The following is a 27,261-nucleotide window of genomic DNA, read 5'->3' on the forward strand; positions in this document are numbered from 1 at the left end:
TTCATTTTCGGAAATATTGAGAATGTTGTTGTGGGATACCTATTGCCAATTGAACCGAAGAAGACTGGTACTACCCTAGTAACGAGTCTCTCTCGCTGAATCCTCATAGCAACCACAAAAGCCAAGAAGTCAATAAGTAAAGCTAAAAAAATGTGAGCAAAAAAGACGAATTTAATCCGAATAGAAGAGCCAAAGGAGGTCTAAAAGACCTAAAATATCTCCTACGGTTCATAAAGATGGTTTGCTGGTTGATTTTTGGCAAGTTTTTGTCTTTTTGTTGTAGAAATAGCCATTTGAAGTGATTGTACGCGCTTGCAGAAATTTGACTTTGTAAACACTTTCTTCAAAAACTACTTCGCAAAAGGAGTCGAAATCTTTAAATATTATAAGCGAGGACAATGGAGGAAGAAAAAATAAAGAAGTTCCCATCTGAATCAATCCAAAGTGAAGAGGAAGAGACGAGGGATGACGCTGAAATGGCTGAAGAAGAACCTTCAAAGTACGACTCAGCTCTTATGTCAGATTCAAAATCTAGTATTTCTTCAACTGCTTTTAGCAGGACAGAAACTCCCGATGAACAGACTTATGGACTTCCAATTGATACAATCAAAACAAAGCACGAAGACGATCCTGAAAAGTTAAAAAAAGACATAGCAGCAAGAGGGATAATCGTACCTAGTCAAAAACTTTCAGAGCATTCATCATTAAGGGGTTCATTGATGTCTACTGCGTTAGTTAGCGAACGTATGTCTGAAAATGATTTGAATCAGGATATTCCAGACAGCGAGGAATCTATAATACCTTTGGAACCAGCTGCAAATGTAGATACTGATTTGATTGACAGCCGTCCATCAAGTGCGAGCACAAGCCTGAGCGTAGAAGTACCTTTGAAAGTAGAACAAACTGACTCAGAATCTGAGCAAAAGCTTTCCTCGCATTCGCCGGAGCTAGTCAGGGTTGGTGAAAGAGAGACTAGTTTTATATCTCGACAAGGAAATATAACAGTGGAATTGTCGTCAACTTGTACGCAAACTGAAAGCAGCTGGCTCAAGGACTTAGAATTTTATGAAGAAATTTCACACTTTCGGCCAGAGTGGATAGATGAAATGAAGGCAATCAAACAAAGGAAAGAATCAAAATCCTCATCAGGTATGATAAGGATGGCTGTTATTTTGGACATAAATGATGAAATAGAATAAAGCTATAGACACATGGTGCAACGTCGTGTGCAATGTTGCATGCAATAGATGTTGCGAGCCATGACACAGGACAAAATGTGTTGCACGCAATGTTGCTGAACTATCCTACTTCAGCAACATTGCCTGCAATTTTGTGGCAATGTTGCACCATGTGTGTGCAAAAATATGATCAGTCCATTTAATGTTTTATTTGCATACATGTACATCTATACACAGGCTTTTTTGTTCCCAAACAAATTTGTACACACCTTGTTTGGTAAAACCAGCTGACTTCGCAATGGAATTAGTCAGCTTAACGTACGTAAATATATGCCTGCCCAATGGGTAGTTCTAGAAAATATCCATATCCCTTTGGTTAACAAGGGAGATGCCATTTCTTATGCAAAAACAGATAGGGGGGGGGGGGGGGTATCATCGCATCAGCTTTCATGTATGGGATACTAAGCGAATCCCATCACTGCTACAGTAGGTAGATCCCCAGTATTAACAAATAACAGTAAATGGTCCCCAATAACAAAAAAACTAAGTTTGAACTTTACCTTTTTCAACTGCTAACACTGAAATTCCTTTTTACAATTTTTGAATATTATTGTATTTTAGGTAGTGCAAAAGTCACTTTTTTCAAGCGCCGAAAAAAGAAATCTGGGACTGAGCCAAGATCAGCAGCATCTCCTTATGCAGAGAAAAGAGTCAGATCTCGTATTGATGCAGACGAAAAGATAGAAAAAGAAGAGGAAGAAGTAAAAGAAGAAGAAAAACTTTCCAGAGGTAACTTAACAGAGACTCATGTGTCTACCAAGTTATCAATGAAAGTTAACTGCAAGAGGGCTTTTCAGCATGCAGTAGCACTTAAGGCTGTTGAAAGCTGCACAAGTATGCGCCTATGAGCATGCTGCAGCTTAGTCACATGGATTGTTCTGCCAGTACGTTTTTTTACTGGTCTCGTTTTTGTGGACTGTTTTTCACCAATCAATGATTCAGTCCCTTGGGAAGTTTATTTGTTTTATTTGTTGTCAATCTATAAACATTAGATGTATCTCACCAAGTGTTACCGCAGATAAACAAAGACATTTATGGTATTATCTTGGCAATGATGCATAGCTTGGATAAAAACATATTTTCTAACCATTACTCCCCATACGGGGCTCTTCCATGAGGTTCCCTCCACACGTACTACCACTACATTCTATATTTACAACATACAACACTCAACTCACATGTTGCTTTTTACGGAAGGAGGAAACCAGAGATCCTGGAGAAAACTCTCGTAGCAAGGGAGAGAACAACACATCAAACAAACTCAACTCACATATGATCCAGTCTGAGCCAGGGCTCGAACCTGGACCTCAGTGGTGAGAGGCAAGCAGTAAATCACTATGCCACCCAAAGTGAGAAAAGAGAGGATATAATAAATTTTGCACCTTGGCTGAAAAGATCAAGAACTAGATCATTAAAAAATCCTTTTTTTACTCTAGAAACAAGTTTCCAACAATCAAGACAATCGTTTCCTTCTCCCTCACCACAAACACCGATACGAGAGGATGACATGCTTTACCGGCCGCCAACAGTAGAGATGTCATCGGAAAGCAGCTCTGAAGAGGAGTACGAGTACTCACCTGACGAGAGTACCTTTATACCTAGTATAGGTCCTCCCTCTATACTACAATATATCAAAGAATCACAGCAGCCTCCGATGATGAAGGAAGAAGCCGACAGCAGGGACGAGGCACTTGGGAGTGAAAATTTAAGAAGAAGCTTATTTTCTGGTCCTTGTATGTTCTGTAAGAAGGAGATACTGCCTTTCCCAACAGAAGAAGAGATTGAAAATACTGATCTTAAGTCTAGTGATGTAAGTACTGCCCCTCTGGCTTCCCCACATCTGCATGCAACCCTATGCAGAATATCTGGGAATTCATACCGGGTGGTAAGACATAGAAGGTACTTTCTTCAAGATGAAAAAATGACAGGAAAGAGACTGGTACAAAATTGTACTAATGCTCTCTCTGTTTTGGTTCTTTGTTTGCTTGTTTTTTTGTTGGTTTTTGTTTTATTTTTATTTTTGGTCTTTTGAGATTTTGACTCTTTTTTTTTGTCTTCCAAAACTACAGGTAATTTTTTTTCCTCACCTTTTAAAATTTTTGTCATATCAATGTTGTGTCACTTCTGAAAATATTTTTCTCTGTGCCTTCCACCATGGCACTGCTTTTCCATGGAAACCTTTTTTCCCCCCTAATGTATGTTACTGTATCTTGATTTTTATATATTTTCTTTGTTTTCCCCCTCAGCTTTTCTGCTGTTCACAGTACAAAAACTATATCAAACTAGAACTGGCTAATAACAAATCATTTATGAGAGATGAGTTGATTGACATCAAGCCACACCCACCTTTTGGAACAAAGGCCGCTCGGAAAGCTGCAAAGGAACGAGCTGCTGAACGAGCAAGACAACGAGAAATGGACAGACAGAAAGCAGCTGGAGCAAGTGCAGCGGCCAATCAAAACTTCTATGCATGTAAGTTTAATACACTCAGTATCATGCATTTAGTCTGAGTAGAGGCACTTTGGGGAGGGAGAGGGGAGGCCCCAGTCTGCATCCCCTTCCTCCCCCCTCCCCCCTCTCCAAAACACCGCTATGCAGGCTAGTCATCATGTGACACTTTTGATTTTGGAATAAAGCATTGAGCAACAATACTAATGGTAAGACTAGAATCTAAAGGTTACTTTACAGGACCATATAACTGAGGAAGTCCATCCTACATGCCCAATCTCAGTATATCACCCTGTGACTTAAACACATCAGTCAAGCAATGACTGATGCAGTTCTGTTAAATTTTAATCTTGCACACACTGTTGGGCTCAAAGAATGCTGTCATACCTACTTTAAAATGTAGAGTTACCCTCCAATTTTGCTGTCCGTTTTACTTGATATCAATAACATTTTTACCTTGGGCTGCCAAGAAGAATGCTCCCGGTATGCATATACAGTATAAAGCTTAAAAAAAGTTGCATTGTAGTCTAGCAGGAGTACAAACGATACCACTTAAGGCTTAATGAATTAATTGATAAAATTATTTTTTCCTGTGCTAGACTACAATGCATGTTGTTTGCTATCTCAAAAAAGGTCATTTGATTGATAGTTTGTGTTTTACTTGTGCTAATGAATGTTGCTGTAGGCGCTTCCTTTGGACATTGTTTATATCCTGTCAATAACCATCATCACCATTGTCCATCATCGTCATCATCATCAAAATCAGTATCATTATCAGCAACAGTATCCTCATCTTCATCATCACACCATCATCTTCAGTATCATCTTCAAGGTATCATCATCATTCATCATAATCAGTATCATCAGTAGCATCAGTAGCATCATTTCTTTACTGTCAAAATAACCCAAACATTACACCTCATGGTAAGAGAACATTACATTAGTAAATAAGCAGTTCTGGGTGTTACATAACAAAGCAGTAATCTCAAAATAGATATTCCAAATGTTTGTTTGAAAGCTTCAGTAAATCTTGTCTGAAAGAAGGATAATTCAGTGGGAAGTTTGGTAGGTGAGGGGAGCTGCCATCTCGAAAATCAACTTATAATTCGAAATATTAAAACTCATAATTTGCATACCTGAATATTCCTTAGCATGGCTCTAGTGTTACACGTTTCAACCACTTTGTGAGTTTCTGGTTTTAGCCTCCCCCTTTTTCCTTCACAACCACTATTCCCCCTCGTGAAGAAATATATATTACAGAAGTGAATAAACAAAAACAGGACAACCGACACGAGAGAAAAACGTCTGCGCATGCTCTGAATCCGTATGCAAAGTACTCAAAACATGTGTAAATTTGACTTTCAAACATGCCTGATAAATAAGCCTGAAGCGAGATGACGTTTTACCCCCGTCTCTAGACCATAATCCTTTTCACACTGCTTTTGTTCTTTAATTATGACTATTGTTCCTGGACAGAGCGGAAAAACCGGACGCATGCGTATTAGAGACTATTTTCATGAGCAATCCAATATGGCGGACGAAAGAGGTAAAAATCTGTCTCTAGGAAAATTGCTCTAAAAACGGACAAAAACGCAGCAATGACACTCAAAACTTTTGATCACAACTCGTAATCTGCCACAGTACTTGATCTTGGTAGTTCTTTTGAAGCTTGTGGTCGACTTGACGCCAAAATAATGAATTCTTCGACTTGATTCAGAAGGACTTCGATCGCATCTCCTAGTGTTCGATGACAAGTGGAGAATCTTCAAATATAAGGACAGATATGGATATATAAGCTTCATACTTCGGCAAAAGAATGATAACTGAATGAACTTAAACATATCAAATAGCATCCGAAAAATTTTGATACCATTTTTCAAACGAGGCATTTGAACTCACGACACGTGGGCCGAACAAGCGTAAGTTTACCTACACTGTTTTGCTTGTTCAGTCGTAACCTGCAGATTTATCCTTGGCAATTATTTCGAAATATCTGAGTTATTCGCTACTACGTACCAAATGATGATCACTCTAATGAAATTCTCTGACAAAAACGTCGATCAAGTGATTCACGAAACTGCTGAGTTGAGTAATAAGCATTTTCTCTTGGAGGGTTCGCGTCGTCGTCGTTATCATCGTCATCTTCTTCGTCGTCGCTTTCGGCATCATCATCATCTTCGACCTTTAGTAATCCAGCATTAAAAGTGCTAGACAGAGTCTGGACTTTGAGTAGCAGACGAGGATGGCATATAGGGCAGTTGCGAGGAGCGCGAGCAGGCATGCAGAGGACGTGGAAGGAAAGTCCACAAGTCAGGGTTAGTGTGTTGTCGTCTTCGGTTTCGCATTCTGCTAAATCACATGCTTCTTGTGGGTCGGGTTCTTCTTCTCCCAAAGCATATCCAAGTGGCAGACTTCTTTGGTCCACAGTGGCATCAAAGGAAGGTAGGTAATATGGCTGTTAAAATTCATGTAAAATCAAACAATTAATTACAGTGTACGTAATTGTTTGTGTTTGTAATATAAATACTTAAAACACAAACTCGTCTTACCTGAAATTTTTTTCTCCCTTTGGGTAGTTTTACTGTACCATCTCAACTGTTCCAAATATCCCCAAACAGGTCAATGATGTGCTCTGCAGCAAGGCCTCAGATAACTGAATAGTCATTGTGCCCTTGTGTGAATGAATGAACTTTATTTACAAAAAAATGACAGTACAAATAACTGATTTAACCCACTCGCCCTCTAAAAAATAAAAATACCTAAATTAGGAATTATTTATGGGATATGCTGAAGCTAAATAATATTCAAATAATATGTTGAGTCTAATTATAATACCTTGTCCCCTTTTATATTGTGGCACAAACCATTCTTGGAAATCATTGTTGAACCGCAGAGTGTTCAGGATATGAGCTGTTGTTCGTATCTGCTCAGGTGTATACCAGGGCTGTATTTCACTGTCAATTACAAATTTCATAAATTATGTTAATTTACTTTCGATTGGAAATATATATATATATATATATAAATAGTTAACAGTCTGTAGTAATTATTGCATTTAATATGTGATTACACTTATTTCATTACAGTACCTTCTTAATAATGAATAACATATTTCCACTTTTTTCTCAGAGAGCACATTCATCGACCTTTTGACATTATGGATTGATGCCAGATTTTCATGATGGATCATGTCACTCAGTTGACACAGCGTGGCCTTGTCATAATGACGACGACGGTGAATAATAAACAAAATAGCAACTCGAACCAGTGCTTCTTTGTAAGACTCATAACTTCCGCTGCGAAAGATAACTGGATAGAAGTGGAAGACCAAAGGAACAACTTCGTCCAATAAGTGTAACAACAAAGCATATTCAGTACTCTTGTATCGTTGGCCAAAGTGCTGCAATACAGTGTCCCTGACAAGAAGCCAACCTCCAAAACAAGCAGTAATCAAGGTGCTGATCCTAAAGGGTTTTGGTTTTTTTGCTAATACTTTCCTTTGGCCAAATATAGCCTTGTATAATGGCTCAAAGAAAAATCTGTAGATCTTAACAACATTTTGTTGAGCATTAAAAGAGATGTGAAAGGGTCCCTGCCAAGGTACAAGAGAAATGAAATGGAATGGATCTTCAATTGGATTGAGCTGCGAGAAGAAGGTAAATAATGTAAATAATCTTTGTAAAATTCATAATCAAGCCCTTGTGATCTAGTGTCTTTTATGTCATTTTTTTCCTTTGTTCATGTTGTGTTTACCTGAGCAAGTAATTTTTTCTCAAAATACCAAGTTGGCCAATCTCCTGTCGTAAATAAGATATTATTTTGCATATATTGCACAAGTTGTGGTGATTCTCTAACAGTGTGGAGTAATGCCTCCTTGTAGTTGTTTAGACTCTTCAGGGGTCTTTCATCCTCATCAATTAATACAACTGATCTTAGCGTATCCATTTCCCTTCTTTCAGGATCTGTATAACATCTGCAAACGTCAAGCATTAATGATTGTTATATATATTTCTGACCTTGTAATGATAGGTAATGATATAGGATTTTTTAAAATAAGCTTTCATTGTCGATCCAAGTAAATTATATTGTTTTTGATAAAATTTAAAAAGGTGTGCTGCTGATTATAAGAAGGTTTAATTAAAGTGAACCTGTGGAAATCATAAGTTTTATCTTTTAACTGATTTTTTTAATTATCTACCTCAGGTGTTCTACACATCGTTGTGCATTCTGCATGTCAAATTCAAGAAACTGGTGTGGAAGTGTTGCTTGAAAATATTGGTTGTAGTAGTCAACTAATTGTTCTTGGAACAGCTCCCATACTTTTGGAACACTTATTCCTCCTCTGCATTCTTTCTGCCCGACGAGTACTGTTTTGTGCAATCTATTTATGTCAGCAGGCACAGGAATTGCAGGTACATTATTCTGAATGTCAAGAATTTCGGTGGCCATATGAACTGCTTTGCTTGTCGTTGATATTTTGGGGTCTTGCACAGTATGAATTGCATGGAAGTCGTCAATTATTAACAACATGAATTTTTTGTTGTATGACAGTATTAATGACACAAATTATAATGCACACAATATAAATTAAGTCATGAACAACATGGCATGGGTGATGTAGTGGTTCACTGCTGGCCTCTCATCACTGTGGTCTGGATTCGAGCCCTGGCTTGACAGGATCGTGTGAGTTGAGTTTGTTCTCTCCCTTGCCACGAGGGTTTTTTCCAGGTTCTCTGGATTTCCTCCCTCCTATTTTAGTGAATGAAAGAGAGGTGGTTTACCTTATCAGCTTGGTTTATCCTTTCCTTTGTTAATTGGTGACTCATTAAGGCCAAGTCTTTTTTGTGGTTAAAAATTGTTCTGGGGTGGGGGGCAAAGCCCATAGACATGCCAGCCATCAAAGCCTGCTGTGAAGCTCCATGAGTTGCCATGTGAACTCCACAGTCCAGCTGCAGTTTGTTATTTTTCTGAATAAAATCATTTAAATTTATTCAATATTGGCTTATCAGTAAGATAACACTGTTCATTGTGAACTGCCCTTTTCACTATGATGTCACATTAAAATGAGATCAGCTAAGTAAATATTACACCATAAATATCCTGGATGAAAGAAGGTTTAGCCCACATTTCTATTTTTGCTCAAGCAAACAAGCCATGATGTAATTATGAAATAAGGCAGTTTGAAAATGTAATAGTATTGGGATCCCTTCGTTAAGTCGGTATCCATGTGTTAACCTTCACCTTCACTGTGTGTGAGTTATAAATGGTTGAAAATTCGCCTTAGTTATATTCACTACCTGATTTCTAAAGAATGACAGAGTGTGTAAAATGGAAACTGTTCTTTGTAATTGCTGTTCTTCTCGTTTCTTTGTAGGATTACCATACTCATCATTGATAATACTATCATAGATTTGGCCAAACAGACCAGGAGCACATTGTTCTGCAAACTTCTTCATTTCTTGTGGGTCATAAAGAAGATGGCCATTGTCATCATAGTGTAAAGTCAGCTCTTTGTGAAATCTTCTGAACAGCTCCCTAAAGCTTGGTGCTGTCACAAACATTTTTGATTTATTGAAACTGAAAGCTTAGTTGGAAGTATTCAATAAGGGTGTACATATATATATATATATATATATAGACCTTCATTACTAAGTTCAAGATATATCACTCAACTATATGATTTTTGGGGGTGAACAGCTTACCTGTAGAATCAATATACTGAGAATATTGTCAAATGACATAGGCACTTCTCTGATTTGTTGAAGGTAAGATTAGAGGGGGGATTTAAATTTCAGTTTTTATTTTCTGTTTGTTTTATTTTATTTTATTTTGATTTTTTTTACCTGAGAGCTTTTGCTTCAGCATGCTGTTTTCTCGTTGAAACTCCCCTACTTGATGTGCCAAATGACCATTTTCCCTTACAAGTGAGTGGTTGTACTTTTCCAGTTCCAATATTCTCTTCTGCATCTCTTTATATTTCTCTATCTCTCCTGTGTCTGATTTGTTTCCTTTATTTTGCTAATCAATTTCCAAATTAATTATGTTCAGTAATATAATATTGTTCATTGCGGGTTCACTAAAAACTGTTTGAGGCTTAAAGTGCAAATGAACCCTTTTACAATACATTCAGTACTGATTCTGCATAAAGTAAATAGTTGATTGGTAAAATATTTCTTGATTTGAGTGATGCGTTTCTAAGTTATGAAGGTTTATACTTCCAATATGCTAATGAGTGTGACGTCTATTAAGGCTTAATTAAATATACAAAATCGAACTGGTTCATATAGATACAGTATTTAAAAAGCATCATTATTTTACTCATGGTTTACATGAAAGCTATTTTAAATTTGTATTTTCAAAATGGCCAGCATTTAGTATTACTAGTTACAACAAAAACACTCAAATACCTTACCTGACGTCATCATCATTAATATATTGGAAGTATAAACCTTCATAACTTAGAGACACATCACTCAAATCAAGAAATATTTTACCAATCAACTATTTACTTTATGCAGAACCAGTACTGAATGTATTGTCAAAGGGTACATTTGCACTTTAAAGTCTGTAGGACAATATTTTGTAGAAATGGTTTTACTGTAAATAAGAAAAAGCTGTCTTCCCTTCAGTTTATGTCTGTCTTTCTATTTTCTTACGTAAAAGTGGTCAGGAACACATCGTCTAGAAAACAGTCTAGACAGTGTCTAGACATGTTGCTTTTTTTTTTTTACATAATTATAATAAGAAAAATAGCTTAAATAAATGTGTTTTTCCCCATACCTTTCTCGTATTTTGTGGACAATACGAATCCATAGACGTGATGTGAGTATTTTTGTCGGCGTCACTCAGATGCCCGGAGCTTATGTTTGTACCTCTTTTGGTTGGGTGTACTAGCATCTCGTCAAACACTTTGAATAGGCGTTGGGGGCAGGGGACAAGTGAACCATTACAGGTCTTTTCATGTATAGGATAGCAACAAGTTTTGTTGTTTTGCTGTTTTTTACGCTTCAAATGGTAAAAGCACACTGAAACAGCTTTAGAAAAACCACAACTTCGCGCTTCGAGACCTTCTACTTGACGAACTGAACCACTACACAGGTCGTCGGACTTTCGAAGACGAGGTGAAAAAATACAACTATTATGGGCCATTTTAAATTACTTCTTAATATAAAAACTACGAATGGTGTTTCTTCTCCTCGTAGCAACAAATTTAAAGTACTCGGAAGGACTCTTAAAGGGCTTGAAAAAAGGCGGGAATTTGACGCGCTTGCGCCGCTCTTGCGTTCGACATTGACCTTGGAGTGGCAGTAATAAAGATAGCAGAAGAAGATGTATTCAAGATTAATGAGGACGAAAAATCCAAGAGAATTGATGTTTATTATTAATAAAAGAACATTTCACACTCATCAATCTCAAATACAGTAATTTAATAACATTGAATGGCAATAAAACAAGTTTTTCAAGGGTATATATGCTTCGCAAAACAGTGTAGGTAAACTTACGCTTGTTCGGCCCACGTGTCGTGAGTTCAAATGCCTCGTTTGAAAAATGGTATCAAAATTTTTCGGATGCTATTTGATATGTTTAAGTTCATTCAGTTATCGTTCTTTTGCCGAAGTATGAAGCTTATATATCCATATCTGTCCTTATATTTGAAGATTCTCCACTTGTCATCGAACACTAGGAGATGCGATCGAAGTCCTTCTGAATCAAGTCGAAGAATTCATTATTTTGGCGTCAAGTCGACCACAAGCTTCAAAAAAACTACCAAGATCAAGTACTGTGGCAGATTACGAGTTGTGATCAAAAGTTTTGAGTGTCATTGCTGCGTTTTTGTCCATTTTTAGAGCAATTTTCCTAGAGACAGATTTTTACCGCCCTTCGTCCGCCATATTGGATTGCTCATGAAAATAGTCTCTAATGCGCATGCGTCCGGTTTTTCCGCTCTGTCTTGTTCCTGTATTCTCTAAGGAATGAAAAATTTTAATATGAAAGAATTTTAAAAACTATTATGGTTTAGAGTCGGGGGTGAAGCGTCATCTAGCTTCCAGCTTATTGGACTTCACAAAATGCCAAAACTTAGTGTCCGTGCTTGAAACTTAAGGCTAATTCTGTCATGTTGTGTTTGTTAATACAGCATCTTGGTCTGACAAAAGAATATATTTGCGAAATTTTTTGTACATTTATTTTCTCACTCAAACTCTTCAAAATCCTTAGAAAACGTGCTTGAAGTGCACTCATGCGCAAACGTTTTCCCCTGGTGTCAGGACGACCTTTTTTATAAACGGGTTGGCCAGTGACGTCACACTTTAACAGCTCTATTGTTAAATCCCAATATAGTGGCCCGTCAAATGAAGACCATCACTTATTCATTAGCATCAACCAAGTGCATGGAAGAAGGATGGACAGTCAAGCCACAATCACCTGCACCTTCTGAAGGTGACGATGCTTTTGATCCCTTTGTCATTGAAGTCAATCCCATCCAACAGGTAAGCTACGACCTCAGGTGTTTCCATAGCGACAATTTTAAATGACAACGCGCTCATAGCGCATGGAGTTAAACCTGACTTTTACTGAGTCAGAAACAGTATATTGTCTTGTCTCAGTCACGGAATGGCCAACTTGGATGGAATTGGAAAATTTATTGTCAGATGGTGGTAAATTTTAAGAAGAGAGGAAATCTGGTTTAAGTCAAAATCCAAGCTACCCCCCTGATCCTAGTCTCCCCCACAACCACTCTCAGTGTCGTCGCGCAACACTTTCTGAAGAAAATGTTGCGTGACGACACTGAAAGCGGCTGTGGGGGAGACTGCCCTGATCCATGCTACTAAATACTACGGATTTCATCGAAGTGTGGCACGCATTAAAAAATTCGTCTGCGAATTTGCCTACGAGGTGTGATTTTGTCTGCCAAATGCACAATGTGCGAAATGCACAATGAACATTAGCGAACTTGGTCGTGTTTACAGTAGGAGAAAGAGCATAAGTAGTGATTTGAGATCTCTCGTTATAGATGAGATTGCTGAAAGTGGTTGGGATATCATAACAGGATTTTTTCCTGGAAAATTCGCAGAAATTGCTTGAAAACTTCCCCCGCCTCCATACTCAACTTTGAACTCGTACCTTCTACTCGCCGCCATAATTTCGAATTGAACGTTGCACGGTTTTAGCCGAGAAAGGAATGCAGACAAAATCACACCTCCAAGTGGGAGAAGTCACAGCGTCTCGTAGGCAAATTCGCAGACGAATTTTTTAATGCGTGCCACACTTCGATGAAATCCGTAGTAAAATGTACTACGCAGGTTCTTCCAAAACTCAACTTTCCTCCCAAGCAAAAGAGATCGTTGTATTGTAGGCAGTGTGTTAATACATAAAAAAAAATTTTTTTTTGTACTTGTTAGCAAAAGAGAGGTTTCCTGGAGCGGTTTTATGAAAATGGCCAAAGATTTCTTATAATCCTCCCTGATGGCACAGGCTGCTGCTAGTATCCTTGCATGCTCAAATCTCGATGTTGTTTCACTCTTACAGAGGAGGGGGGAGAGGGGAGGGGGGAGAGGGGAGGGAGAGGGGAGGGGGGAGAGGGGAGGGGAGAGGGGGGAGGGGGGCAAAACAATAAAGATTTTCTTATTTGGGGAACGAAATCTTTCTTTATCACTGTACAATTGTACTCTTGGTTCAGACAACCTGAATAAGAGACAGCTTATTATTTTTAGGTGGTACGGGGGAAGGGGGATTGGGGGGGGGACTTTGGGACCATAAAAAGAGGGGTCTTAAAATATTTAAAATAATAATAATTGAATTAATTGAAAGGGGGTTCAAAATAAAAAGGGCTCCAAAAAACGTTGGACATACTATTGGGGAGTTGGAAAAACCCCGATAAATTATTTTTTTCAAATTAATCCCATATATCTAGTATTTATTATCCAGATTTCATACGAAGGCAACAATATTTCTTTAACCAAGTACCTAGCTACCCAAGTGGTAATATCGCTGTTATTATCACCTCGACAGAAAAAGGAAAATTCACTTACCTAGCATTTGCGGTGAGATATATTTCCATGCGTTTTAGAATTATTTTGGCAGAACTATTCATTCTTAAGTAAAACTAATCTCGAATAGTCCCTTTCACAGTTCCCTTTCACAGTTCCCTGCACCATCTTGTGAAAGGCAGACATGCTTTTGTATTGAAGCGAGGCGAACGGTGAGCTTGGAATGATAGAGACCTTTTTTAACACCTTGAACAATTATTCACGTCTCTGTTGTTGCAAGCTCACCGTTCGTCTCGCTTTGATGCAAAGGCGCGGCTATCTTCCAAGATGGTAAAGGGAACTGTGAAAGGGACTATTGAAAAGAACGCAGATCGGTCATGGGTTGTAATTTACATGTTAACTTATAAGAGATATGTAACACACAACCACTCTATGATAGCATTTTTATAAACATTCCAAACTGTGCATCAGTGTATGATCGCGCCCTGAGTCCCGCCCTGAGCTAAGTTGCCTTGAAGGGAGGGGGGGATTGCTAAAGTCGAGGTCATCCGAATGTTCTTCCAAGTCGTGATTTATGTGTTCTTGAATGCGCGTAGTCTCCTACACAGCCGCTTTTAGTGTCGTCACGCAACGCTCACTCTCCTGCTGTTACTGCATAATAGCGGCTGTGTAGGAGACTAGAATGCCTGATGATTTGTGGAATGCCACTTCAACACCAACAGCATAGATAACGTTTTATGTTATTTTTATAGGACACTGATGATTACGGACGAACTCGTTCCAACATGCTTGCCGTATTTGATCCTTCTGGACATGGGACTTGCTATTTCCGCAACAGCGGTATAGTAAGGTAAACAGATAAACCTGACTCCAAAAAAGGGTTTTCTATCTTTAGTTGATCTTTTGAGTGAATCGTTATAATGGCATTTGAATTGCCTTGTCGTTTTGTCAGCCTTTCCAGTCTGCCTGCTTGTCTGTCTGTCTGTCTGTCTGTCTGTCTGTTCTTCTGTTTGTATGTCTGTTTATAATGTTTGTTTGTCTGTATAATGTGTCCATCTCTCGCAGTTTATTTTGACATTCTGGTCTTACTCAGTCCTGGCTTTTCTGTCCGTTTGTGCGGTTTATTTATTATTCTTTCTTACCTAGTTCTAACATGACTCCATTCACACCAGGTTGGTATTAGATCCCTATGGTGGTATCCTACTAGATACCTATGGTGCACGCAAGAAGAAATGGCTTTGGCACAACCTCAAGCAACACGTCCATGCACCTCCCTTTCAGCCAATCACATTCAGCATAACCAAGCAATTATCTGTACGATGTCTTACACAGGTATAGCTAAAACAGTTTATGGTTCCGACTCTTCTTAGTTACCGTTGCTATGTCCCACAAACTAGGATTTAGAATATATTGAAGAAATAGAAAACGCGCTCGCGTGCTGTGTGTAGTTATAAAGCACGCGGGGGTTGGTAAAAAAACAAAAAAAAAATCTAGATTATTTTATTTTATCTGTCGTCATGCAGACAGATATATCGTTATATCCTCCAAATTAGATAACTCTTAGGATTGCTGCAAGGGGTATTTCTTTGCTCTTTCTTTGCAAAATCAATAAATGAATACTATCCGTCAACAAAATTAAACCCCTACCTTATTTGCAACTTAAAAACTGCATTTTCTGATTACCCTTTATTTCGAGTTGTGATTCAAATGCCTTGCCTCGCTCAGAAACTGTGATGTTCACCTTCTTATTTTGTACGTATTTTGCGTTACTTTTTCTTCACAGGATAAGATTATATTGACCTTTAACCAGGGAAAGTACACTGCAAAGTTCAATGTTGGATCAAAACTGAAGGTGAGTTAACCTGTTTTATTTAACAATTGCCTTAAAATTAGAAGCTTGGGTATACAGTAGAAGCTTTGCACCATCACGTGATTGCAGCCATGATAGGAGGCAGGGACAATTGAATCTGGTCTAATCTGATTTACATGAGAATAAATTCAGTTTCCCCGGGGGAAAAAGAGGCTATTGTTGCGCCTCCTGCCATTGTTGCCATCACGTGATAGTGCAAAGCCTCTATAGTGCGCTTCTAAAGCGCTGCCTCTTACCGTTGATAGAGAATTTTTGAAAATTCTTTTTAGGCTGTTCGAGCTGCAAGACCTCCACTTGACAGGGTTGACTATGAAATCCATCTAGCAGAGTCCAAGCAATTTATTAAGTAAGTATTTATTTTCCATGATTTGGACGCCCATAAAACAACAGCGATTAAAACTAACACTTGATTATCTCACACTTGATTTGAAGCATTTTACTAGATCGTACCCAGAACGCCTTGCGGCTACCAAACTATCCACGTCTGGACAAGATCCCACTCCCTCACCGCCTCCAAAAACCAAAGCAACCCGGGAGAAGTAAACTAGAAGTGTTAAGGACTGCAAGCCAGGCTGACACTTCGACTGTTACAGTTAACTAGGACAAAATATATTTAAAGTTTATAGTTTATGAGCGTTAAAAATTAGGTTTTTAAAAGTGTTAGTTTTTGATATTTATATGTAAAGAAGTTCATTAAAAAACTTATTTATTCTTCCATTTGAGGCACGCGACAGCTTACTTCAAAGGACTGAATTGATTCGTTATTCTCACTGCATACATAAATAGCGTGTCACGTAGGAATTTAGCAAACCCCCATTTATGGACATTGGAGTTTGCGCAGTGCGGGTGTAATGCTTTGCAACCCCTTCATATATAAGCGCCACACCCAGATCCTTGAATCATTCCGTAGGAAGCTGCCTAAGGAGAGAGTAGAAGATTCACCCCACCCACCTCCTGGTGGCGGTTGACGCCGGACGCATTGCATGCTTTTCGCATGCTGATTGCCAGCAGTGACGGTCACCTTCCATATCTTAATTCCCGTGACTCGGTAATGAGTATGCAGTGAGGATAAAATACTATCAAGGTGATATATCAGTTCTTGACTGCTTGATTCAAAGGGCATATTCGTAAAATTAACATGAATTACAGATCATCCCGTTATCTAGGATTTGTTTTTCACTTTTACTACGTACTACACAGATACCATTTGTCAACTGAACTTTCTTCACCTAAACGAATAATATATTTCAACACTTATAATACACTCTACAAAATTACTCGATTCTGATTGGGCAAGAGGAGTGCAATTAAATTCCAAATTGTACTCTGTAGAGTCCCAAATAAGTTTCTCAATTATAAACAAAGAATTGCACAATCTTCTCGTACGATTCGAAATTTATAGATACTCGTGATGTTTTCAAAGTTCTTAAATTGAGCTCGCCTATGTAAAAGGCTCGTCCAATTTTGAAAGCTTCTAAAACGTGCCGTGATTTCCTGTACAAATAGCTGATGAGCGCATCCCCAGGTATTATTGTATGCATATCATACGAGTTGCTGCAGTTTATACAAGTTGCTTACTTACAAATAGAGCAGTTTTCGTATGACTGTGAAAAGCTCGCGACACGGACGTGGTCGTGACACGACAAAAGGCATACAACAGACCAATCACATTGCGCCAGACTTTACTCTCAATCCAATCAAACACCCGGAACAAGGCGCGGTCACGGCACTGCCAGACTTTAATCAAATTGCGCGAGAGAGAAAAAAATCAGCCAATTAAAATTCGTTCTAGAAAACATTTTTTTCAATAACTTACAAATTTCTCGCGCGCTGATTGGTTATTTTTATCATCAATAAGAGGACAGACAGATAAGGCGCGTGCGCTCTTTCCGTTGGTTGTTTTGATCACTAAAATTGAGAACTTTTTATCGTTTTTTTGTTATTGTAAAAAACAAATACGCCGAGTGGATCCGCATACTACTTTGACAATGTGATGACGAAATTTATCGTCAATAAGAGGACAGACATAAAAAAGTGATGTCTACTTGTTAAATGGTCACGGCAAGGCACCTATACAGCAATGTGGTTTTCACAGTCATAAGAAAACTGCTCTTACAAACGAGTTGCTCTTTCCGTGGCACATGTCGGAAAAAAATTATTACGACAGACTTCCGGGCATGGATTCACGATAGTTTTTAATTTTCGACGACTTCTTCACTAAAAAAATAATTATTCGATTTAAAGTATTTTATTTTTGGAAAATAATTCTCGCATATGTAAGGAGTGTTCCTTTTCTTCGGCACAGAATACTAACGACTTTCTTCCCAGTACTTCGAAAAATTATCCACAATCATGCACAGCTAGACACCGATCGATTAGTAAACGACCGGCAGTTTTTAATGGTTACCGAACAAAAACGACTCGTAATAGACTGAACGAGGAAAAAAGAAAGATGAAAGAAAGAAAGAAAAAAAGAAAAAAAAACGCGAAAATCAGTTAAGTAGGTAGTAGTTTTAGGTCACCCATCATGGTACTTACTTCACTCAACCGTACTTGACTCAATTTTATTAAAGCCCAAGCTTTTTTCCACTGGGCCACGGTTTCAGGTGAATCAGCATAACAATAGCCGTGAAAACAATGCACCGAATAGACTAGACTTTTTTACATTAATTTTTCAACCGATTCCGTGCGTGGCAGAGATGCAAGGGATTAGCCGATATGGTCTTGGGGGCCGGCTGGTCTCTCCCCTGATGCTTCGGCTAGAACATTTTCTTGCGTAATTCGTACACCCAAGGGCAGAAGGATTTAATCGCCGTCAGGTCCGAAGTCCATACGCCGCCTCAGCTCTGCGGATGTTACGGGGGTATGGCAAAGTAGAATCGTTTTTTTCTCCTTTTTTTTCTTTCTTTTTTTTTTTGTCGTTGGGTTCGAATCCCACTGTGTCCAGATAGTTAAAAAAAAAACAAAAACAAAAATAATAATGATGATGATAATAATAATAATAATAATAATAATAATAATAATAATAAAATAATAATGATTTAACTCTTAATATATTTAAGAGGAAATTTTTTTCAATAATGAGCAATAATGGCGAAAAGCGCCAAAAACTAGACTTTCGTATGAGTTTTGATCCCAATTTTCGTTTTGGGTTAACACTCAAAACCTTTTTTATACAGTTAGAAACTGATGTACTATGATAAAATGCCTGTTTGAAGCGGTATTTTCAATTGTACAAAGATGTTTTGTTGCATTTGTGTTATAATGTTGCTTTGCAGGCTTTTCTTATAGAAAATATAAGGGGAAAAAGCGAATGAAGGCCTAAACCTCATTTTCGAATAAAATTTTTGCTTTAGGTTAACACTTCGATTCCACTTTCATCGGTCATCTCCACTTCCAAACAAGTTAAACTTTCTGAATAACAAGATTTTAGTCTTGTACAACAGCCTTTCTTGAAGAGAATAGTTTTTGGCACTCACTGCTTGAATACGAAAAGAATTTTTTTTAAAATCTGATCAATTTTGTTTTGAAACGATGACTACTTTATTGGATTTTGTGTTATATTCAACATTTTCTCTTGCATCTTATATAATTGGTAAGGAATTTCGATCGAAAAATCGAGCTATGTGTATTTTTCTGAAATGAAATGCTGCCTGGGAAAGGTTTACTGACAAGAGGTTTTGCTACGCTTGATTCTTATTCTTGGTATTATCGAGTAAGGATCTGTGTCTACTGCATTTCCCAGTTTTGTTTTGTTTTCGTTTTGTTTTCCTAGCGTCTTCTCCTCTTTCTTTCTTTGTCTCTATTTTCTAGCTCTAAGTACTTTCATGAGTTTCTAGTTATAAAAGGAAATAATTTGAAAACACAGACACAAAGACGTTTTACCTTCTATTAATGATTTATATCAGACGCAATTAATTCACGCCGATCTAACTTGATCTTACATTAAATATTGATACTATAATAGGTAGTTCACGTTAAGAGCTCAGATAACTTCAATTTATAGATGTCGATTGAGATAAAAGAGTATACTACCATTAGATAACTGAGAAATATCCAGAAGAAAAGAAATTCGAGTCACTAGTAAGAATGGAGAAGATTTTTCTTTTAGTTTTTATTCACATGCTTGAGTTTTCGCACCAACTTCCACCTTATGTTGATCCAGACCGTTTATCAAAGTCGGCTAAGTTTGTTCCCGACCTTGACCATAAGTTACAAGTCACCCCTTTGAAGACATACAACGTAAAAGACCTATTTGAATGTACACTAGAATGCCTTGGACAAGATGGGTGCCTTTCGATAAACTTCGCAAAGAATGCAGTTGGAGGACTAAAGTTATGTCAGCTACTTCCTATCGACAAGAAAGATTCAATTGCAGACTTGGTAGCGAGTGCTGATTTCCATTATTATGACAGCGGGTTGGTAAGATTCTTTTTATTAATTAAGTACTGTGTTTTTTAAGCTATATTTGCAAAAACTTAAAAAACAAAATCCAAAAATTATAGATATACTTTTTCCAGCAAAAAGAAAATCATGAAATAATTCAATCATTTAGGAGGAAACAAATCCTTTTTTCTCCTTCTTTTTCTTTATTTGCATTGCAAGGAAACAACGCCCTCTGGTTTTACCTAAGTCAGGGCACAGATAACTCACAGATTACTATTTTACAACATGGCACTCATGCTGTAAACATTTTTATTAATGAAATTGCTCTTCTCGATCGTGTGAAGGTAAGACTCTTTTTCCCCCACAGGGTTTACCAAAACATTGCGCCGATGCCAAGAAACGCGACCCTTCTGCTAAAAGTGGAAACTATCGGATTAGGCTTCCAAACAGAGAGATTGAAGTTTTCTGCGACATGCAAAACTTTGGTAAGTTGAAAAATTGCTAGCTTTTGAAATTATATTAAACGCAGGCCACCATGTTGACAAATCATTTTACGTACTAGTTTCAACGGACAAACTTGGCGGCTACCGACATTACTACGAACTAATAACTATATCTCAATCTGAAACTCAAGTGCTGATAAACTAAGTTCAGTCACCTACATCAACAATATAGATCTAAAATTTCTATAATACAAGATTTTGGCATTTAAAATCTTCAATAGATCTCAAGGATGATGACGTTTTATGCCTACACTTCTCATACCATTAATAATTCATGAGTAAACCAGCCAATCAATGGACTATTTTTGGGTTACATTATGTTACTTTAAACCTGGTAAATTCCTGTGAAAGGAATGAATTCGGCTGCGCCTCGGACTGGAACTAATTGCATACACTTGAAATCCCGTCCAGTCCGATATTGGAGACTTTGAAATATTACTTCCAGAATCCCGTCGGTGCGTTCATGTTCTAGAAAAAATAGCACGACAATAGAAGACGAGGCAATGCAGACAATGCACTACTATATGATATGCAATTGTATTCGTCTAGAACATGAGCTTATTACCCATAATTATGCTTTTCGGTAGCTTTTTTTTGTCTTACTTATTTTCACTACAGTAACTGTCTTCTTATTTTCAAAGGAGTTTTAGCATTTAATATGAAGTCAGATTTTGAAAAGGAATTTGGTAGTTTAGATATGAAACTTCAATAGCGTAAGGGTCAATCGCATATGGAGTTTGTTCATTTTCTCGTGCCCCTCAACATTTAGTTCTTCAAAAGAAGAAAACTAAACGCAGAAATCGAACTGACACAGTTATATTATTTTTCATCTTTTTATTAAACGTTCACCCAAAATATAATATTGATATGTACAAATCTCATGCATATATTATAATTGGCAAATATTCTATGTTGTGAGTTGACAAAGGTTTGAAAACCAAAGGATATTCTAGAAACCGCTGTTTACTTGTCTGTAAAGTCATTTTTGCAGGATTAGCCCGGCTCGATTTTGTGCAGAGTATTTGTGTTATAGTGAAGGTCCGTGAAATTTCAAAGTGTGTGTATTGTCGACGTTGTGCATTCTTTACTTTACCGTTGGGATTTGTGAATATTTTGACGTTAAAAATGAAGCTAGCTCTGTAAAGACACCGAGAAAACCAACTAGCAACTCGAAATACAGGTTCCAAGTCCAGTCATAGTAGTCTCCCTCGCATCCTTTGTGGGGAGGGAGCGTTGCGTGACGACCGACACTAAAAACGGATGCGAGGGAGACTACAGTCATAGTGACCTTGCTAAAGTTTTTTATACTAAGCAAACAATAATCAATGTTTTGCAGGTGGTGGATGGACGCTTGTTGTCAGCATCAGTGCGTCAAATAAAAACCATATTCAACGCCAAGAGGTCAATTGCCAAAGTGACCTTTGTGTTCCTTATGCAAAAGTCAATGTTCCCTCAAGAAAACTCGCTGATATTGACATTCATCAGCTGGCAACCCATGAAGGTAGGCTTTCGAAAATTCTTAAAGAATATTGTTCGCAGGTGCTCAGGTCTATGCATTCGTGTGTGTTTGGGAAAGCGAGGGAGTGGGGTCCGCTACCCGGAGCGTACAATTACCTATCTGCCTTTAGTTAGACTATCCCAGACTATCTATAAATAAAACGGCTTTCCAATCCCTCGAGAACTCGATAACAAAGTTAGAGCCGCGATGTTGGTGGCATAAACAAAATAACCTAATCAGGAATGCTTTGTTATTTAGTACCAATACAAATTCAATGCAACCAGTCTGAATAGAAATGATCTTGTACGCCACGGTGAACGGCTCCTAACCCCGAAATCTATGTATAAACATGCAGGATCATGGGTTGCAAGCGTTCCCAAGAGAGTTAAAAGACAAAAAACATGGGGGCCATTGTGGTACCGTTAACAATTTGATGCTAATGAGAAATGTTTTGTTAAATGGTACCAACATGTCCGCGTTGACGTAACGTGCAAACGAAGAATACTTTACGAAAGTTTGCTCTTTTTACGCAAAAGGAACATTTAGGGTGGACGTCCTAACTACAGCACCATATGCGGTATTCTACAAGGTATACGATCTTCAACTGAATTCCTTTATGTTTTTTTGTTTGTTGTTGTCCTGGTTTTTGGTAATCATTGTCAAATAACTTTCTTTAATCTTGATTTTGATCAATTAGATTCCAAGTGGAGCCCAATACTTCGATGCTTCTTGCTCGGGAAGAGGGTGAGTAAACATCTTCAGTACGAGTTCCAAGATCGCACCTTTCCATTGCACGCTCCTCGTGCTTAGCGCTATATATCGATAAATATAAGTTAGATTTGGCGAGTGCTGCTAAAAAGAGCACCCGCCGAAGCCGCTATGCAAAACATCCGCTCAACATGGAATTGTTTGGTAGCTCGGAAAATTTGATTGATTGTAAATACAAGCATTTGCTGGCAAATGGGATATTGACTAGATGCTGGCTGCCTGAATGAGCATTAAATGACCGTTTATTTTCAGTCGATCACACTCCCCTCTCGGTCAAAATGCTCCGTGATGATAAATAGTCAAAGAATGGAATGGATGTCCGCTTTGTATTATTGATAATGCACCCGATTGTCTGATACATACTTTCATCATTGATCTACATATGAAGTGAATTGTCGAATGGTGTAATATTTTTTTCATTTGAGTGTTGCGTCTTTATTTTATGAAGGCGTATAATTTTGACTGTGACGTCATATTGAGGTTTTGCATCACGCACCGACGCCCATGATACAGCTTGGACTGCCTCTTCTTGGATGGCAGAAAAATAAAATCCCTTTGCTCTTGGGGATTGAATTTTTTCTTATGAAAAAACAAATGTATTGCTCCTGCCATCTAACATGGCTGCCAAAACGGATGGTCCAAAGTCTTTATACTAATAAATAAAGGCCATTATGAATCCAAATTTACAACAACAAAAAACTTTGTGTAAACCCCAAGAGTATATAAATATGATACTTTAAAATACGTTTTGTCTAAATGAGTTAGAATTTGAATTTTAAATAAGAAAGGTATTCACGTCGCAGCCAAACTGAGTTTAAACCTTTATAACTTGAAGTCCTAACACTCACAAATGAAGAAATATTTCACCATTCAACTATTCACTTCATCTAGAATCGATTCTGTAAGTATTATCTTACGCTTTAGGGGCACTTTTATGTTTGCCGCTATCTTGTTTACTATAACATAACTTGCTTTTGTTTCTCTTACCCTAAAATTGCATTGATATGAGAGGTTGTTCTGTCTAGATGCCCTCGTATCATTGCTTCTCATCATTATCCGTACCAATGGGAGTCCAACTGTAAAGGAGCTGCCATTGGCTATTACGTAGCTCACTATGGTAAGTACAGCCGATATGGATTAAATTTAACAAATTGACATCAGATTTTTATGTGTCTTTCCTCTTATTGACGATAAATTGCGTCATCACCCACGAGGCGTAGCCGTAAAATGAATAAATAAAGAATGAATGAATAAATAAATATGAATTAACAAATGGATGGATGAAGAAATGAATACACGAATTAAAAAAAACATGACATATAAGTGTCGTATGTTGTAAATCTCAAAGATAAAAATGGATGGATGGATGGATGGATGGATGGATGGATGGATGGATGGATGGATGCATGCATGCATGCATGCATGGATGGATGCATGGATGCATGGATGGATGGTTGAGATGGATGGATGGATATATGCATGGATGGATGATTGGATGGATGGATGGATGGGTGGGTGGGTGGGTGGATGGATGGATGGATGGATGGATGGATGATTGCTTGGATGGATGGATGGATGGATGGATGCATGCATGCATGGATGGATGCATGGATGGATGGTTGAGATGGATGGATGGATATATGGATGGATGGATGATTGGATGGATGGATGGATGGATGGATGGGTGGGTGGGTGGGTGGGTGGGTGGATGGATGGATGGATGGATGGATGGATGGATGGATGCATGGATGGATGCATGGATGGATGGTTGAGATGGATGGATGGATATATGCATGGATGGATGATTGGATGGATGGATGGATGGATGGATGGATGGGTGGGTGGGTGGATGGATGGATGGATGGATGGATGGATGGATGGATGAATGGATGGATGGGTGGGTGGGTGGGTGGATGGATGGATGGATGGATGGATGGATGGATGGATGATTGCTTGGATGGATGGATGGATGGATGGATGGATGGATGGATGGATGGGTGGGTGGGTGGGTGGGTGGGTGGATGGATGGATGGATGGATGGAAAGTTGGGTGCTTTCGAGGACGATTGGATAAATATGGATATGTTCATAGCTCATCCAGAAGTAAAAAGATAGTACTTCTAATATTTAATTTCTATTTGATATTTTCAGTGTTTGATACCCACGATGACGGGGAATGTGGATATCAGTTTACTACTTCAATGCACCCTTGTAAGTATTTTTGCGCATTCATACCTGTGGACTATATAGCAATTAGTCCCCGATCCCGAATGGGCTATCGACTCATAGGCCATGTGGGCGAGAGAACTATTATTTTAATCAAATCCAACGAGTCGGTCAAATGTATAGATGCAAACAGGCTTTTTAAGTGGACATATTTCCAAGATGGCGTCTAATTTTTCGCCTAATGCAGCCCAAAGTGCACTGCAATAGCAACTCGACTCAGGCTTTTACTCACCCTGGGCCCAGTTGTTCAAAGCTCGATTAGTGCTAATCCTGGGTTAACTCTTAATAAGACCTATAGAGTTAATCCTGGATTAGCGCTAATCCAACTTTGAACAACCCGGCTAAACTTGTGATGGCTTATTGCTCTCAGCAAAATGCCAATATAATTAATGCAATGTAGAATCAAAATTTCACACCTATTTCTTCAATTAAAAGATGATTTTACATTTCTTAAGTTCTCTGAACTTCTTAAGAATTTAATAAATTTAATGTTTTTTAATTTTTATATTATTCCTCTATAAAAATATAGTATAAAATACTACGGCAATAAAATGGGGACTAGCACAAAAATCGTCCGAATTTTAATTCAGCTGAAACTTTACTGAAATAACCCTTAAAGGTCTAATAATCACTGGTTAAAGTTTTTTCCTGATATTCGGATGGGAAGTATTGTATTTTTGCGAATTTCTAAAGGAGTATGTGACGTCATACACTCAACACTAAACATCGCTCCATACATTTCTTTGTATTTTGTAATCAAAATATCTTCTAGTTTTATACTCAGTATTGAATAAAAGATACCATAAATGATTGCAAACACAAGTTATGTATGTTAAGTCCCTCAGCTTACCTTTGGGATTAATAGATAGTTACATGCTTAATAGGTAATATGAATCCATGCTGTCCAATAGCCCACTTCCGAGATATGCTTCGATTGTCACGCACAACGTTTTCAGTACTAGGCTACGTGCTAAATTAAATTAATTCTTTTCTCCTGTCACGAATCACTGACCATTATGCACGAAACCTCACATTGAATCCTCTGAGCGTGACAAGCGAAGCATGTCTCGGAAGTAGGCTATTAAACTCGGCCTATGTACTTGTCCAATTTTGGCAGTCCTTGGAATTTCCCTCGCCAAATTATTTATTATTACATATCATAACTTATCACATATGATAATTTATTACATACGATAATTTATTACATATGATAATTTATTACACATGGTAATTTATAGCAAATGAAAATTTATAACATATGATAATTTATAAAATATGATAATTTATTACCTATGATAATTTATTACCTATGATAATTTATTACCTATGATAATTTATTACCTATGATAATTTATTACCTATGATAATTTATTACCTATGATAATTTATTACCTATGATAATTTATTACCTATGATAATTTATTACCTATGATAATTTATTACCTATGATAATTTATTACCTATGATAATTTATTACCTATGATAATTTATTACCTATGATAATTTATTACCTATGATAATTTATTACCTATGATAATTTATTACCTATGATAATTTATTACCTATGATAATTTATTACCTATGATAATTTATTACCTATGATAATTTATTACCTATGATAATTTATTACCTATGATAATTTATTACATGTGAGAATGTATGACATACATAGAGGATATTACATGGGCGCGCAGAGATACGAAATTACATATGATAATTTATTACATATGATAATTTATTACATATGATAATTTATTACATATGAAAATTTATTACCTATGGAGGAGGGACCCCAAATGGGACTTTTATCAATAAATGATTTTAAATTTTATCCATTTTTTCAGCTCACCGAGCCCTCTATGCTTACAGTGCATCCAATGGTATTTATCCCAACTTGCAAGGTCTAGTGTATGTAAAGTAGAAAAAGACAACAGTATTGATCAAGATAATGGCTTCTACACCATGCACTTGTAACCAATACTATTAACAAGGTCTAGTGTATGTAAAGTATAACAAGACAACAGTATTGATCAAGATAATGGCTTCTACACGATGCACTTGTAACCAATACTATACAACTACTGTATGTAAAGTAGAACAAGACAACAGTATTGATCAAGATAATGGCTTCTACACCATGCACTTGTAACCAATACTATACAAGGTCTAGTGTATGTAAAGTAGAACAAGACAACAGTATTGATCAAGATAATGGCTTCTGCACGGTGCACTTAATGACGGTGCACTTGGAAGGTCTAAGTAAAAATAGCCTTTAAAAAAAATCCGAAAAAGCATGTATTCAGTTTATTCATGTATTCATGGATAAATTAACATTA

The 27,261-nt window shown here is 37.5% G+C and overlaps 4 protein-coding genes and 1 long non-coding RNA gene across 5 annotated transcripts; 3 read left to right on the plus strand and 2 right to left on the minus strand.

The window, feature by feature from the left end:
• Nucleotides 1–107: 107 nt before the first annotated feature.
• Nucleotides 108–16,262, plus strand: LOC116287663 (uncharacterized). Its single transcript, XM_089025696.1, has 12 exons — nucleotides 108–1,149; nucleotides 1,800–1,967; nucleotides 2,675–3,048; nucleotides 3,485–3,710; nucleotides 12,027–12,175; nucleotides 13,088–13,170; nucleotides 13,657–13,729; nucleotides 14,428–14,525; nucleotides 14,848–15,007; nucleotides 15,459–15,527; nucleotides 15,815–15,891; nucleotides 15,978–16,262. Exons 1-12 carry the CDS (start codon nucleotides 399–401, stop codon nucleotides 16,144–16,146), a joined length of 2,397 nt encoding a protein of 798 aa, XP_088881822.1. The 5' UTR covers nucleotides 108–398; the 3' UTR covers nucleotides 16,147–16,262.
• LOC148913189 (uncharacterized) lies at nucleotides 4,559–6,099 on the minus strand. The gene has a single exon (XM_089025755.1). It carries the CDS (start codon nucleotides 5,965–5,967, stop codon nucleotides 5,713–5,715), a length of 255 nt encoding a protein of 84 aa, XP_088881881.1. The 5' UTR covers nucleotides 5,968–6,099; the 3' UTR covers nucleotides 4,559–5,712.
• Nucleotides 6,013–8,216, minus strand: LOC148913190 (uncharacterized). Its single transcript, XM_089025717.1, has 6 exons — nucleotides 7,885–8,216; nucleotides 7,440–7,659; nucleotides 6,776–7,329; nucleotides 6,522–6,640; nucleotides 6,236–6,357; nucleotides 6,013–6,141 (listed from the first exon to the last, which is right to left on the minus strand). Exons 1-5 carry the CDS (start codon nucleotides 8,214–8,216, stop codon nucleotides 6,332–6,334), a joined length of 1,251 nt encoding a protein of 416 aa, XP_088881843.1. The 3' UTR covers nucleotides 6,013–6,141; nucleotides 6,236–6,331.
• LOC148913191 (uncharacterized) lies at nucleotides 8,269–10,463 on the plus strand. The gene is made up of 2 exons (XR_016119007.1): nucleotides 8,269–8,369; nucleotides 9,061–10,463. It is a non-coding gene; the product is annotated as an uncharacterized LOC148913191 (long non-coding RNA).
• Nucleotides 16,263–19,524: 3,262 nt separating the features above from the next.
• On the plus strand, nucleotides 19,525–27,256 carry LOC116287664 (uncharacterized). The gene is made up of 8 exons (XM_089025731.1): nucleotides 19,525–19,967; nucleotides 20,299–20,416; nucleotides 21,771–21,935; nucleotides 22,469–22,521; nucleotides 22,630–22,676; nucleotides 23,726–23,817; nucleotides 24,851–24,910; nucleotides 26,770–27,256. Exons 1-8 carry the CDS (start codon nucleotides 19,635–19,637, stop codon nucleotides 26,844–26,846), a joined length of 945 nt encoding a protein of 314 aa, XP_088881857.1. The 5' UTR covers nucleotides 19,525–19,634; the 3' UTR covers nucleotides 26,847–27,256.
• The last annotated feature ends 5 nt before the right edge of the window (nucleotides 27,257–27,261 follow it).

The sequence above is a fragment of the Actinia tenebrosa genome, unplaced genomic scaffold (assembly GCF_029948245.1).
Source record: "Actinia tenebrosa isolate PJP-AT-01 unplaced genomic scaffold, QUT_ActTen_1.0 PGA_scaffold0__85_contigs__length_37466705, whole genome shotgun sequence".
Lineage (NCBI taxonomy): Eukaryota > Metazoa > Cnidaria > Anthozoa > Actiniaria > Actiniidae > Actinia > Actinia tenebrosa.

What these genes read in the sequence shown, in the direction of transcription:
- LOC116287663 (XM_089025696.1), top strand. Translation starts at nt 399, where the DNA reads ATGGAGGAAGAAAAAATAAAGAAGTTCCCATCTGAATCAATCCAAAGT. An exon ending in CTGATCTTAAGTCTAGTGAT is followed by an intron (nt 3,049 to 3,484) that starts GTAAGTACTGCC and finishes TTTCCCCCTCAG; the next exon opens with CTTTTCTGCTGTTCACAGTA. An exon ending in CAATCAAAACTTCTATGCAT is followed by an intron (nt 3,711 to 12,026) that starts GTAAGTTTAATA and finishes ATCCCAATATAG; the next exon opens with TGGCCCGTCAAATGAAGACC.
- LOC148913189 (XM_089025755.1), bottom strand. Translation starts at nt 5,967, where the DNA reads ATGCCTGCTCGCGCTCCTCGCAACTGCCCTATATGCCATCCTCGTCTG.
- LOC148913190 (XM_089025717.1), bottom strand. Translation starts at nt 8,216, where the DNA reads ATGTTGTTAATAATTGACGACTTCCATGCAATTCATACTGTGCAAGAC. An exon ending in TGTTATTCATTATTAAGAAG is followed by an intron (nt 6,641 to 6,775) that starts GTACTGTAATGA and finishes TGTAATTGACAG; the next exon opens with TGAAATACAGCCCTGGTATA. An exon ending in ACAATATAAAAGGGGACAAG is followed by an intron (nt 6,358 to 6,521) that starts GTATTATAATTA and finishes CATTCACACAAG; the next exon opens with GGCACAATGACTATTCAGTT.
- LOC116287664 (XM_089025731.1), top strand. Translation starts at nt 19,635, where the DNA reads ATGGAGAAGATTTTTCTTTTAGTTTTTATTCACATGCTTGAGTTTTCG. An exon ending in ATTATTATGACAGCGGGTTG is followed by an intron (nt 19,968 to 20,298) that starts GTAAGATTCTTT and finishes TTTCCCCCACAG; the next exon opens with GGTTTACCAAAACATTGCGC. An exon ending in CATATGCGGTATTCTACAAG is followed by an intron (nt 22,522 to 22,629) that starts GTATACGATCTT and finishes TTGATCAATTAG; the next exon opens with ATTCCAAGTGGAGCCCAATA.